The following is a 15,485-nucleotide window of genomic DNA, read 5'->3' on the forward strand; positions in this document are numbered from 1 at the left end:
TTTGTGATAAGCTGTGCAACGCTTTAGTATTGCACCATCCCTCACCTGCACCTTTGCTCCTGCACTACTTCTGCTCTACATTTCAGCCTCTACAGAGGGTAAGACTCAACTATTTCATCTTCTCCCATCAAACACAAGGTGACACAGGAAACAGGACATTATCTTTGGATGTCTACAGATTGCAGACACGACCAAATGGGGAACAGTGTCGAACTTTAGTAAAGTTTTGGAGTTCAAGCAGCATTCAAGCTGTTGTCAGCTGTAGAATTACACTTCCTGATTTATCTTCCTAATCGATGCTAAATCAACAAAGTATATTACGTTGAAATTTAGAGATATGGGAAGTTAATGTCAGTTACCTTCACCTTGTCTTCACTTTTCAGAAGTCCTTCGCTCCTCTTGGCTGCAGACTGAGCTGAGGCACATCTCTCGCATCAATGGATTTGCGTAAATGGGTTTGGAGTATCTGCGCAGCGGTTGGCTTGGTGCTCATAGTCAGTGAACGTAAGTGGACAACAGTTTTAGACTACTTTATATTCACACAACTCAGTTAACCAAGAAAAAGGCTGTTTAAACTAGACATGTGTTGAACAGATTCACGCTGTGAAATAACCTGGGAGGTCCCTCGCTTTGACGGCTGGTATAACAGTTTGGGATATCCCAGACGCGGAGCTGTGGGTGAGTTAAAGACTTGCCAAAGTGTGCAGCAGCAGCAGCAGCAGCCGTAGTAGTAGTAGTACACAGCAGAGCCTGCCAACACATTGTCTGTGCTCGCGCTAGGTTCTCACCTTGTGCGCCTCGTGCCCGCGCAATACTGGGATGGAGTCTACCAACCTGTCCAAGAGCCGCTGCTGCCAAACCCCCGCAGACTGAGCAGCCTGCTGGCCGGGGGGCCCTCCGGTCTGCCATCAACGCGTAACCAGACAGTGCTCTCTCTGTTCTTTGGTAAATATATTGAAGTGCACAATCAACTGTTATGAAATCAGAGGACAAAATCGAGAAATACACAATTTGTGAGCCATAAAACCAAACATTTAGGATCAAGATAATCTTTTTTTTGCTATTGACTTTTAATTATTTGTACTTCTCAGGTTATCATGTTTCTTTTGAAATTTTTGACTCAAGAATTCCTGGGTGTCCACCTGAGTTCATGAACATCCCAGTCCCAAAAGGTGACCCTGTCTTTGACCCCACTGCCACTGGAAAAGTCCTGCTGCCCTTCCAGAGAGGACCATGGGACAAAGAGTCAGGCCAGAGTCCCAGCAACCCTCGCACACAGGTATCAATATTATCTTGATGTTACATTGACGAAATGCAGCCTCCAGCAACAATCAGAAAATGTGAACAGTGAGTTAAACGCTGCACTTCTGGAGGGCACTTAATATAGAGTACAATACATTTCCCCTTTTCCTCAAGCGCAATCCTTTTCAAAAAACAAATGCAACACATGCAGGTCAACTTGGTGACAGCATGGATAGATGGCAGCTCCATCTACGGCCCCTCCACGTCCTGGTCTGACTCCCTGAGGAGCTTCTCTGGAGGGCTCTTGACTTCAGGCTCTGAGTGGAACATGCCAAATCAGGCAGCAGGACGGAGTCTAATGTGGAGTGCTGCTGACCCCTCTACAGGTGCTCATGGATCCCAAGGCCTTTATGGTGAGAGGTTTAACTTTATACTTCTGACTTGAAACATTGTTTGCAAATAATTAATTTGGTTGTCCACTGAGTACCAGACAGAGGGGTTTCTATCATCAGGGGCATTTTATAAATATGCCAGGGGAGCTGTTAGTTGCAGAAAGGGCACCAACCTGACTGTATGTCATTTATTCACTCAAAAGCAAGGTCAAACATAATTTCCTCCGTACCTGGAGTGCAGTGCCTCCAACCAGAGTTAAGTGTGATTTATTGAAGAAATGTTGGCTCAAGCTCAGCACAAACCAGTGGAGCTCAGTGACATTTAAATTATGTCCTTTAAAGCCCCCAAACTCAAGAGCGATGTCTCTGTTCAAATACACAAGAACATTCTCTTCTTGTTAAAACAATACTTTGCGGTTTTAAATTGCAAAATACAATAGTTTTAAATTGCATATCATAGAGCTCCAAATCTCAGCAAATCACACTTAAACTATCTGGATGCATATATTTCACTCAAGATAATATAAAATATGTTTTAATGTGGGTTTTTGCTGAACTGTACCTATATGTAATCTGGTATCTGAACTGTTTTTTTTTTAACTCTGTATGGTGTGGTAATCGATACTGCCAGCAGCTGAAAACAGGCAGCAAGAATTCCTTGCAAATACTATTTCACCCAGTCTGCTTTGATCAGTGTTGCACCCTGTGAGGCTTAGTCAAAAGAGGCCCTGCCTGACGTGCGTTATGACTCCTTAATTATTGTGTAAATGGCTTGTCACACTCACCGCAGTAAATCCCTCTCTCTATAGCTGATAGGATGCTGTGAAGGTGTCATGAAACCAGTGTTTTGTTGCTTGTGTTGTTAAAGGTGTGTGCTTATTATCTGGGGCGGAGGATCTTCTCCTGTTGTCACCATTCTGTTGTCACATCCTTAAAAACAAACAGCCAAATTATTATTCCATTTGCGGTCAGAGATCCTCATCAATCAATGCAATGGAAGTGTTACACTATGCTGAAGTCTTCTAGTATTCTGTATGAAAACATGTTACATATACAACCTATTCTCTGTTTATTGTGTGATGTTAATTCACATGATGGGGGAGCAGAATTCCCTGTAATTTGTGCCGTCTTCTGTGTCCAGAGTTGGGAAATGCCTGGGCCAATGAGAACATGTTCACGGCAGCAGAGGGGATTATCTGGTTTCGCTACCACAATTATGTAGCCTCCAAACTGCACGAGGAACACCCAGAGTGGTCAGACGAAAAGCTGTTTCAAAATGCCAGGAAGACCGTTGTGGCCACATTCCAGGTAGAAGGAAAAGTCTCCATGTAATCCTCTCGCTACTGAGGCACTGATTTAATTTGCACTCTGGAGAGAGAGAGGTTGCATCAACGCCAGGTGATCGTGATTTTATGGATGAAAATTGATGGTTTTAGTTTAAAGGCGAATGCATCATCTCTCACTTGTTCGATTAGTCAAGTCTGTCTTCTGCAAAAACTGTCCTGAACAGCATTAGACACATATTAATTACCTTTTCTTCTCTTATTGAAAACAATCTACAATCAAACTATATTTTTGGTCATATTAAATCCAAAACAACTGGCAACTATTATGTTTATTTATTTATTACAAAGAAACTATATTTAAAAAAAAAAAAAAAGGAGAATAGGGGATTTATATATTATCATTAAGCATACACTCATGTTCAAGTTGAGTGTGGATTCAAAAAAAGCTGCTTCTTATTTTACCACACAGAATATTGCTCTGTACGAATGGCTGCCAGGATATCTCGGAGACAAAAAGCTTCCTCCTTACCCAGGTAAGACTCAGTCAGAGTGCATGTGCGTACAAGAGGAGGGGAACAGGTAATGCACTGGTGACCACAAGCTGTGGTGAGCTAGGCTATCGGTCATGCTGTTTGGAAAAATATGTGCTCTGTCAGCAAAGCATCACCCCTGAATCCCCTTCTCCTGCTGAATAAGCACCCATAGCTGAAGAAAGTTAACAATGGTCAGATGACCCATGACCTTCCTCACTCTTCATTTTCATCATCTATACTGCTTTTATTGCCTCACGTTGACCATTTCAGGAAATAAAAGCAGTATATGATGGTAGATGTTTCTTTCGCATTAATGTGATTGTTTCTAATGCAGCTTGTGAATTACTTTGTACTTCATCTCTTGTTTTGTATTATGTTCTGACTTATCTGCGTACAGGTTACCAGAAGTTTGTTGATCCGGGGATCTCTCCTGAGTTTCAGGCTGCTGCTATACGATTTGGCATCACTATGGCCCCACCTGGTGTTTACATGAGGTATTATTCTCTTTTTCTCCTGGCACACAGAAAAAAAAAATCAAAGCTCACCACTGTTTAGTGCGATTTCAATGAGTGTAATATCGTGAATGGGCTGCTGTGTCAGACAGCAACTAAAATACAGCATGTACAAACTGTACGCACTGCCCTTTTTTCCCACAGAAACAGAACCTGCCATTTTCAGAAGATTGTCAACATAGACGGCAGCGTATCACCAGCATTGCGTCTTTGTAACAGCTTTTGGAAACGTCAGGTATATGATGATCATACTTCTGCATTTGCGTAAAGAATACTAAAGTTTCCCTTGTGTGCTCTTACCTTTAATAATAACTAATAGTGTCTGTGTTTATCACCAGAAACATGTTTCTGACACTGACACAGCATACTCTCTTTTTGGTAGTATAATGATTTAAAGCAGGTGGTGAAGTCAAAGTCAAAACAGTTTTTTATTTATGGACACAGTGGATAGGTACAGATCTGGCGGGATTTGAATAAGGATCTATGTTGCTTCAGAGGCTGGAAAGTAAAACAATTTGTGTCTCTGTAGAAATATTTTGCTAGTGTTTTAATTACATATCACTTTGCATGTATTTCTGTGGTAAAAAGGGACATTTTGTGGAGCACAGTCTAAGACTGAATATTCGTATTTCTCTTTCATAAATTCCCAATGACGCGTTTCATTTTATAGTTAGCGATTTTCTTATTATACCTGTGTTCTGTTTAATTGTTTACAAAGATACAGCAAACAACTAAAACTAAAACAGGCATGTGTATTTTGAATGGCCTTCTTGACACAACCTATTAGAGAGAGGAGATATATTATGTATTAAGCAATGTATAATAATGCTTTTGTCATTTTGTTTCAAGGGCGACAGTGTGAAAACAAGCCAGGACGTAGACGAGCTTCTTATGGGCATGGCTTCCCAGATTGCAGAGAAAGAAGACAATATTGTTGTGGAGGACCTGAGAGGTGTTTAATCATTCTTATTCACTGCATGTTCGAGAAATCAGGAACAGATTTATTTATTAATAAACTAACATTCACGACACTGATCTGACTTACACCCTGACAGACTTTATGTACGGACCCCTGAGGTTCACCCGGACAGATCTGGTGGCCATGACTGTTCAAAGGGGAAGAGACTTTGGCCTGCGTAGTTACAATGAGATCAGAAAGGCTCTTGATCTTCCTTCTGTCAAGACATTTGAAGACATAAATCCTGAGCTCAACAGCACCAACCCACAGGTAACAGTCCCATATTGTGAAAAGGAGCTATATGAATAAAAAAGTATCAAAGAGCTTAAGCCACAGAGAAATGCGCACAGACTGTATTCAGAAACTGTGCTGTTAAACAAGCCGTCAGGACTTCTATATAGGTAGAAAGTGCTACTACAGTAATTCCCCGGCTGCAATGACAGTGCAGAGAGCACAGATGTGGAAGCTGGAGGGTAAATACAGGTATATTCAGACTGAGAGTATGAGAAAAATAATGTGTTTTTCGAACATTTTACTAACCCAAAATACGAGTATGAACCTCCCATTAATGCCGTACAGTCTAACATGCAAGACAGTGTCAGGAATGGCAACCCAAAATACAAGTACAAACCCGAAAAAGAGCATAATATGTCCACTTAAAACAAACTGCATAAAAAAGTTTAGCAGTGATCCTGTGAATTAGAGTGTGTTCTTGTGTCCAACAGTTGCTCCAAGATATCACAGAAGTATACAACAGAGACATCTCAAAACTGGAGCTCTTCCCTGGAGGACTGCTGGAGTCTCTTAATGGTCCAGGTCCAGTTTTCTCCTCCATAATCTTGGACCAGTTTGAACGCATCAGAAACGGAGACCGCTTCTGGTTTGAGAACAAACAGAATGGGTAAGCTCCTCTCTGAAGGACTTTCTGTCATCTGATCCTATAATAATGCACAATTTATCTCATATGCCAATCATCTTACTACGGTTGAGTGCTTTGGGGTGTTTTCCAGTTTGTTCACAGATGAGGAGATCCAAATGATCCGCAACGTGACCTTTCATGATGTCCTTATCGCAGTCACAAGTGCAGAAGCCACTAATATACAAAATAATGTGTTCTTCTGGAAGAATGGTAAAAACATTTGTAACAAACAAACAAACAAGGATTTAAGTTGAATCAGCGATATAATATTTAAAGCATGGATAAAAAACAGTCTCTGTTGTCTTAGGTGACCCTTGTCCTCAACCCACACAGCTGAATGCATCAATGCTCCATCCCTGCACTAATGCGACCAAACTCAATTACTTTGATGGGAGCAAAGCTGGCTTTGGGATATTTATCATTGTTCTGTTTCTCTTTCCTGTTGGTCAGTATCACACACACTTTCACTAATCAGAAGCTTTGCTGTGACACTGATAATTACTTTTGATTTTTTTTTATTTCACAGTTAGTTTTCTGGTGGCCTGCATGGTGGCATACCTCCGCAAGTACAGGTACAGGAAGTTCCAGCGAAGAAGAAAAGATGGTGACAGAACAGAAGAGCCAGCTGTGGGGATCACTGGTATGAAATCTGTGGGATAAAAAAAACATCCTTCTTCTCCTTCCAATAGTGTTCATTGTTATCAAAAACGTAATATCTATAACTCAGATTTCACAAGCTGAATATCAGCAGCTATGATTTACTGCTGCACTGGCCAGCAGCAGCCTTTTTGTTCTAGTATGTCACATAAGTATCAACACAATTATAAAACTGAGCAGATTACAGTATATTAAGTGTCAATGACCTCTAATGATATTCTGTCAACCACAAAACCCAACTCAGTTATTAACAGGTGACAGTAGAGCCAAAGTTGTAGTTCCTGTTATTTTTCCCCTGTCCTCCTCATGGTCCAGAATCCTGCCTTGCACCTCGTCTCATTCTGCTTTTGCTCTGCAGCCTTTGAGTGGCAGGGCCATAAAAAACCTATGCGTCCCGTCAGCGTGGAGGTCGATGAGAAGAGGAGGCTGCAGGTCTGTGACAGATCTGGGTCCACTCACCGCTGCCTCAATCTGGGCAACCAGGACTACCTGGACGTCCTTCTCTCCAACGACCGGCATCGTAGAGCTCTGCTGCTCAAAGTATCAAAAGAGTACGACCTGGTGAGCAGCCTTGTCCTTGTTCTTGATCTCATAAAGCAGCTGCAGTTTTAAAGAATATTGCTGCTGCGTCTTGTGTAAGCATAAACTACCAAAATTTTGATGTCTGTCACATTGAGTTTTTTTTGCAATATAAGCACATCCAGCTTCTCACTTCTATCAGTGAGGTCGCTCTCACTCTTATTTTTCATTAATTGATGCAAGCATGATTCTTCAGGTGAACAAGGTCAAAATCCCTTTTATATCACTCCAGTCCTGTTTCTTCTCCTGTCTGTACATCCAGGTGTTGTTTTTTGATGACGAGAGCAAACGTGCTGCTTTTGTCAAGCATCTGCGCCTGGGGGTGACAGACATCGGGCAGGAGATCCGAGTGAAGGAGATGAGAGAGAAAGAGCTGCTGAAGGAGGCTTTAACCAGAGAGCAGAGGGCTCAGATTGTGGAAACTTTCATTCGACATGCTTTCTCTAAGGTACTGTCAGCCTCTGGATGTTTACCTCACCCTCCACCCTGTTACAGCGGCAGCAGCTTTAAGCTCGGCCACAAAATGTCGTCAATCCTTGTTTGAGGTCAAATTGGGTCCAACCTCCAGCCAAAAGAACTAATTGTTGGTCTTGATGGTGACCTCATGTGTGATGGACACGCAGTAACCTCAGTTAACGTCTGTGATATTACTAATGACACTTTGGTGACATATAATGATCTATCCCTCTGGCGCACAGGTCTTGGAAATAGAGAAGTGTGACGCCGGGGATATGAGTGGAGTTTCCCGCAAGAAAGCCAGAGAGGTTCTCCAGTGCGAACTGACGGCGTCTGAGTTCGCTGATGCACTGGGCCTCAAGTCTGACTCCTTATTCGTCGACTCCATGTTCACACTGGCCGATAAAGATGGAAACGGTTACCTCTCGTTCCAAGAGTTTCTCGATGTGATGGTTATCTTTATGAAAGGTAAAGTGCATGCCTCCAAAATGCTGTAGCTGTTTCGTAAATTCCAGGCAGATGGAGTGAATTATTATAAGGTTTGATTTTTTTTTTATTTAAAAATAAAATCTCTAGAATTTATGAGAGTGAAAAAGCCTCTGAAACAGCATTTAGATCATTGTGTGAGTTTTTTCCTAATCTCTAGGGATGATCTACTGTGACAGAGTTAAACTTAGTTTATGTGTTCACATTATGATAATCAATCGGGTAAATCAATAAATAAAGTCAAATCCAGTAAAGAAAGACTGCTGTTACATAGATCTAGACAGCCAGGACAACTGCCAATGGACTACATGAATGGCATGTCTGATATTTGATTTAAAAAAAAGTTCTACTGAACCAGTGAACAGCAGTAGTAAATATCTACATTATGTCATCGATGATGTTTGTATTCAACCAGGGTCTCCTGAGGAAAAATCCAAACTGATGTTTTCCATGAACGACATCGGTGGAGCTGGTTTCTTATCAAAAGAAGAATTTGCCAGAATGCTCAGGTTCGATCGATTTTTATGCAGGAGACATTATGGTTTCAGGTTGTCTGTCCCATTTTTGTGAACACAATCTCTCATGAACGTCTGCAGGGAATTTTTTCAAATTTGGCAAAAAAAGGTTGTTTGGTTTCAAGGATGAACTGATTAGATTTTGGTGGTCAAGGTCAGCCTCACCATGACCTCACAATACCCATTTTGGGTGATAACTCAAGAACTCAAAGCTAATTGTGACAAGATCTCACATAAATGTCTTATAAGATAAAATTATGACATTATATATTCAGAAGGTCAAAGGTCAAGGTCACCATGACATCATAATGTCAAAAATGCTTTGGCCATTATTTAACGCCATAACTCAGGAACAGAGGAGGAGATTGTGACCATATTTCACATTTGGTCTGATGCTGAATTGGTGACATTAATCTTGGGCTCCAGTCTTGAAACTGTTGTGATTGTATAGATCATCTGTCCATCCAAATTCACCTTAATACCTTTTTAGTTGTTAAATTTCTTGAAAGTCTTCATTACATATATTTTGTCCGACAGACATGGATGCAAACTGCAACTTTACTGGAGCCATACAACCACAAGGTTAATTCCAGTCTAGTCTTTTTTTCTCTGGTTGGTTCATCTTCTCCCTTTTGATGTGCTGTAGGTCTTTCATTGAAATCTCCAATGGTGCTCTGTCAAAGAGCCAGGCAGAGGACGGCATAAAGGCCATGATGCAGGCCGCAGGTTTTGATGACAAAGAGAAAATCACATGGGAGGACTTCCATTTCCTCCTGCGGGACCATGAAGATGAGCTGCAGTTTGCCCAACTCAATGTTAAGGGTTGGAGAAAGTTTTGTCTAAGAAGATCTTTCTTTTTTAAATCGTGCTCTCTCTGACCTTGTCTGATGAAATTAATGTGTCTGCTGTGTGTGCAGGGATGGAGAAACAGGGTAAAAATCGGCTGAGTCGAGACCAGAGAGTGTCCTTCATCTGTCCAGGAAACAGGTCAGAAAGCAGGACACACCTGTAATCACTCATCCGAATTGCAAATAAAATAACTGTTGCTTGTGCCTATGGGTAAAAACAATGATCCACTGTACCTTTGTCACTTACTCATTTCTGTTTATCCCCCAGTGACCATCGTGTCCCCTCTTACAATCTTGTTTGTTTTTTTATTTGCAGCAGCAACAAGACAGATGGATCAGAGATACGCAGACGGAAAAAGTTTGTTCCTTGTTTGACTTTTCTGCTCCTGTAAATAACTTTATGAAGAAAGGATAATGAATACTAAGAAAGATATGATGGCTGACAACGAACCAAAACTGATAAAACTCCAGTGGTGTAAGAAATACTCAAAAACAAACAAAAGTGGAAACACCATGGTCTTAAAATACTTATTTACAAGTAAAACTCAAAATGATACTTTAGTAAAAGTACAGAAGTATCAACAAAATGTACCTTAAGTATCAAAAGTACTCATTTGGTAGAATGGCTTCTTTCACAGAGGTATATTACTTATTATTAGAGAATATTATATTATACTGTCTTGATCACTAACAAAAAGACGTAAGAGCATTTTAACCTTGGCGCCCGTCAATGTGGAGATACTTTTAGATACTTTATATACTACCGGGTACATTAGTAATAAGAAACTTCATCATATTATATAAGCATATCATGTTTTTTAATGTGAAAAGTAACTATAAATGTCAAATAAATGTAGTAGAGTAAAAAGTGCAATATTTCCTCTAGTAGCATGAAGTGGAAATACTCAAGTAAAGTACAAATATATAAAAATTGAGTAAATGTGCTTACATGCCGCCACTGTTAAACTAACTGTAGAGAAGTTAAACACAGTAGTGAACTATCCCCTTTGCATTAGTTTTTTTTCTAGTACTTGTTTATTGAGCTAATGCGGTTAGATGAAAAACCATGGCAGCATGTGGTTTAACAAAACGTTTGGAATTTATGAAGTTGGACATATGACGCAAAGCACTCAAATCCCTCCAACTACAAACGGTTTACAGTATAAAGTTAAAGAATCACAACCTACTCATACCTCTGTAGTTTGGGTGACCTGAATATGGTCAAAACCTCCACAGATGAATGCTAAACAGAACAGAGAGTGTCCCCTGAATAAAAGTCTAATGAATTTGAATATTTTCAGGTTAAGTGTCAACACTCCAAATGTCTATGTGAAGCCCAAGCGTGAGCGGTACATCAGGAACCCAGTCCGACAGAAGATCCAGCACTTCAAGCGTTTCATTGAGAACTATCGCCGTCATATTGTCTGCTTCATCATCGTGTATGGCATTGCAGCTGGCGTGGCACTTGAAAGATGTTACTGTGAGTAGAAATCGTTCTTCCTCACTATGTTAATGCATATAGTCCTTCTTTACCTAGTCAGAGTTGGCCTTTCTGAACTGATTCAAAACATTATTTTCAGACTACGGTTTGCAGTCTGAATCCACAGGTATCCCTGAGACTTCAGTGGTGGGCATCGTTGTCTCCCGTGGTTCTGCTGCTGCCATCTCCTTCCTGTTTCCATACATGCTCCTCACTGTGTGTCGCAACCTCATCACGCTGTGTCGAGAGACATTCCTCAACCGATACATCCCCTTCGATGCAGCCATAGATTTCCACCGCTTCATGGCCATGACTGCCATTCTCCTTTCAGGTTGGTAGACCGGAGGAGATGACAGCAGAGAGTGATGATGGACAGTTAAAGGGGACATATTGTAAGATGGGAGATTACATGTTTTTTTTAATTACAAAGCAGATCAAGGTGCTAAATTCTGTGAAAGTATCAAAATGTTTAATCCACAGAGAATTGCACACAGTCCGTATTCACAACTATTCTGTATATAGGTAGAAAGTCCCCTTTAAGTTCTGATGTCTTCACCTGTTAACGTTTTATTTGTGTGAGCTCACTCCTATTTCTATTCTGACTGTAGTTGTTCATAGTTTGGGCCACGTGGTCAACATCTACATCTTCTCCATCAGCGACCTCAGCATCCTGTCTTGTCTGTTCCCCAAAGTCTTATCCAACAACGGGTAATATATAAAATGTGTGCCTGATTTTAGGAGATATTTGTACATTTTTCAGAGTGATGTTTGCTGATTGACAGTGTTTTTCATTTTAGGTCTGAACTTCCTCTAAAGTGGTTTTGGTGGTTCTTTCAAACAGTTCCAGGTATTTTGTACAGATTTAGTTTGTTCAGTGGTACATAAGCTGCTTGTTATATTATACTATAATTCTGTTTTTTTGCTCTTCTTCACCCTTTTCCTAGGAATGACTGGTGTCTTGCTTCTTTTTACTTTTGCATTTATGTACGTTTTTGCCTCACATTATTTTCGGCGCATCAGTTTTCGTGCGTTTTGGATCACACATTACCTCTACGTTGTTGTGTACATTCTGGTAAGTACTTTTCTGACTCTAAAATACCACAAATGCTCTCTGCAGTCAGGTGGCTTTCATGATGAGAGGAGGTTTTTACAAATAGTGTGCGCTGGCTTTGTCAACAGACTGTCATTCATGGCAGTTTTGCCCTTCTCCAAGAGCCCCGTTTCTACATCTACTTAATTCCACCTGCACTGCTCTTCCTGCTGGACAAACTCATCAGCCTGAGCAGGAAGAAGGTGGAGATCCCAGTGTTGAGGGCCGAGCTGCTGCCTTCAGGTGACACTGGCTACTTCTTATTCTTACTGAATTAAACCTTTCCATTGTTTTCTTCACTGTAATCTTGAATGTGTGTTTGCACGGCGCATTTGAGTTTACACTTTTCTACCTTTAGGTGTGACACATCTGGAGTTCAAGCGACCACAGGGCTTCGTGTACCGTTCAGGCCAGTGGGTTCGTATTGCATGCCTAATGTTGGGCACAGATGAGTACCACCCATTCACATTGACATCAGCCCCGCACGAAGAGACCCTGAGCCTTCACATAAGAGCTGTGGGGCCCTGGACCAGCCAGCTCCGACACCTCTACACCGAAGAAAGCCTTCTGGAGTTCGGAGCCTATCCAAAGGCAGGTTAAAGCATTATTTTGTGTGTGTAAATAGTTAAATATGCCTCTGCCTTATTCCCACATTTTCATGACACAGCTATTCATATTTTATTTCATCCTAAGCTGTACTTGGATGGTCCGTTTGGTGAGGGCCACCAGGAGTGGATTGACTTTGAGGTGTCTGTTCTGGTGGGAGGAGGAATTGGAGTCACCCCTTTCACCTCCATCCTAAAAGATCTGGTGTTCAAGTCCTCCATCAAGTCCAAGATTCAGTGTAAAAAGGTACTGCTTAAAAATCAAACAACCTACCATACACTGTGTCTTCAATCCTCCCTGAAGCATGTAAGCTCACTCTGTAAACAAATCTCTTTCTGTTTTTTCTCTCTCAACATTCATTGACTATTTGAAGGTGTACTTCATCTGGGTGACACGAACACAACGTCAGTTTGAGTGGGTGTCAGACATCATTAGGGAGGTGGAGGAGATGGACACTCAGGAGCTGGTCTCAGTCCACACTTACATCACTCAGGTGGCCGAAAAGTTTGACCTCCGCACCACCATGCTGGTGAGATCTACAGTCGTATATTTAACAAACGTTCATTTTAATGATGACTTCTAAATATGTGCCTTATTGGAATAGTTCAACATGTTGGAAAATATACTCCTTCGCTTTCTTGTCAAGAGTTAGATAAGAAGATAGATACCACTGTCAAATCTGTACAGTAAATATGAAGGTACAGGGCGGCCGGTGGCTGATTGCTTACAGCATCCTCCCCATGTAAAGAGGCTGAAGGTCCTCGAGGCAACGCTTTAATTTGCTGCACACCACTACCACCCCCAACCCCCCTCTCACCCCATTTCCTGTCTGTCCTATATAATAAAGGCTTGAAAAACTCCCAAAAAAAGAATCTTAAAAAAATAATAATAATATGAAGGTACAGCCAGCGGACGGTTATCTTAGCTTAGCATAAAGACTAGAAACAGGGGGAAAGCCAACCTGGCTCTGTCCAAAGATAATAAAATCCACATACCAGTAAGCTCATTCATTTGCATGCTATCTTGTTTGTTTGATCAAGATTAAACATAATTTAGATTCGGTTTTAGGCACCAGGCTGCAGGTCCAGCACTCTGCATCTTACCTCATTCGTATGAGCACACCTGGAGGTTTTATAATTTAACTCAAATGTTATTTGGGGAATATGTTCATCTTTGCAGTGCAAAGTTTGTTTCAATTTAACACTTGTAAAGCAGAGTGATCCAAGTTTAATTAAACGTCCCAGTGATGTTATAGTGTAGCCTATATCAGCACTCATGGAGTGTCTCTTGTTCAATCAAATTACGTGGTCCGAGCTGTTAAAGCCTTTAATAAATAATAATGAAAACCACTAATGATCCCTTGCCCTTGTCTTGTTATGTGTGGACAGTACGTGTGTGAGCGCCACTTTCAGAAGGTGTGGAACCGTAGTCTCTTCACCGGCCTGCGCTCCGTCACCCACTTCGGTCGGCCGCCTCTAGTGTCCTTTTTAAACTCGCTGCAAGAAGTTCACCCCGAGGTCAGTCCTTCATCCATCTTCATCTACCTGTCTGAAACATTTCCCAGTACACCAGCCTACCTTTCAGCTTGTGCTATTTTCTGCAGGTGGGTAAAATTGGTGTATTCAGCTGCGGACCACCAGGCATGACCAAGAACGTGGAGAAAGCTTGCCAGCAGATGAACAAAAGGGATCAGGCCCATTTTATACATCACTATGAGAACTTCTGACTTGTCCTCAGCACTGGACTGTATGGTTAAAGGAAAGATGAGCCACTTTACGCTGAAGAATATAAATTACTGCAGCAGTTAATGACATAATCACACAATCACAGAGCCAATGTAGGAAGTTTTGATTTTATGTCTTGAAGTGAAATATACTTGTTGCCTATTGATTAAATATGTTTTCTTCTTTACATCTTTATCCTCTAATCATGAATATTATTGTTACATTAATTTCAATCGTAGGACATTTTATTTCATATATTATCTTAAAAATCCAGGATTTTATTCACACGTTCTGTCAAGTCATTTTTGATCATCATGCATCATGTGAGTTTTTTATTTGCTGTTTGACTCGGAGATGTAAGTTCGCTGTCATGTCATGTATGTGAAATAATAAAATATGCTTGATTTTATGTTCTTGATTTCTTGTGATTTTTTTCTTGACATTTTGCAATAGATGTGCAACACTGTCATGTCAGAAGGATCCAGAAACAGCTCAGCTCAGCTCAGCTCAGATATAAAGAAGCTTTTACTTGTTCTGTCTTTATTGTGGGACATTAGATTATGTAAGGACCTGCAGGGTTTTGTGCAGTAGAAGTTCTCTAAATTCTGCCATGGGCTCCTTATGCTCCTTCTAGCTTGTAGATTAAAATTACACTTGAGTTAACGCAAACTTCTTAATTTGATTTGTTGGTTGAGTGATAAGCCAGACAGCTCCTCCACACAAAAGAAGAACTAAATAAAAATGCTGATTTCTAACAGTGGGCACATTTTTCCTTGGTGTCACATGGATTTATGAATTATTAATATTTATCAGTTAAAACTCCTGTCCATTATTCTCTAACAAGCTCTATTTTTTTACATTTATATTATATTTGTACAATACAGCAAGAACTGCTACTGCACCAGTGGTGGAAGACTTAAGGAAAAGTACCTAAATATTAATGTCAAAAGAATCCATTACGTTAAAGTCTTGGATTTGTGATGTAATATTATACACGGTGTATACATTATTTAATTGTTAATAGTGTTGCATCAAGTAACATTTTACTGTTGATACACACAGTGCTGATACACAAAGAATTTATGCTGAAAATTTTCTTTCTCATCTTTTTGTGAAATACTGGATCATCACATCAAAAACGGGTTTGTTCTTTAGCGATGCATTATGTTAAAAGTCCAAAACATGTTTTTTAATACAAAACA

At 40.6% G+C, this 15,485-nt stretch overlaps 1 protein-coding gene across 1 annotated transcript; it reads left to right on the top strand.

The window, feature by feature from the left end:
• Nucleotides 1-437: 437 nt before the first annotated feature.
• Nucleotides 438-14,285, top strand: duox (dual oxidase; the record flags this gene model as incomplete). The annotated part of the gene is made up of 33 exons (XM_083916775.1): nucleotides 438-504; nucleotides 595-678; nucleotides 781-945; nucleotides 1,092-1,279; nucleotides 1,454-1,655; nucleotides 2,776-2,942; nucleotides 3,390-3,453; nucleotides 3,851-3,947; nucleotides 4,110-4,200; nucleotides 4,815-4,917; nucleotides 5,021-5,193; nucleotides 5,649-5,824; nucleotides 5,934-6,052; nucleotides 6,150-6,291; nucleotides 6,373-6,482; nucleotides 6,858-7,060; nucleotides 7,341-7,526; nucleotides 7,777-8,002; nucleotides 8,436-8,529; nucleotides 9,182-9,357; nucleotides 9,453-9,522; nucleotides 9,700-9,741; nucleotides 10,685-10,863; nucleotides 10,964-11,194; nucleotides 11,472-11,571; nucleotides 11,661-11,710; nucleotides 11,808-11,935; nucleotides 12,043-12,196; nucleotides 12,312-12,544; nucleotides 12,647-12,805; nucleotides 12,933-13,088; nucleotides 13,948-14,076; nucleotides 14,163-14,285. The coding sequence occupies 33 exons, from the start codon at nucleotides 438-440 to the stop codon at nucleotides 14,283-14,285; spliced, it is 4,587 nt and encodes a 1,528-aa protein (XP_083772901.1).
• Between the last annotated feature and the right edge of the window lie 1,200 nt (nucleotides 14,286-15,485).

The sequence above is a fragment of the Echiichthys vipera genome, assembly GCF_963691815.1.
Source record: "Echiichthys vipera genome assembly, chromosome: 7".
NCBI classification, from domain to species: Eukaryota; Metazoa; Chordata; class Actinopteri; order Perciformes; family Trachinidae; genus Echiichthys; species Echiichthys vipera.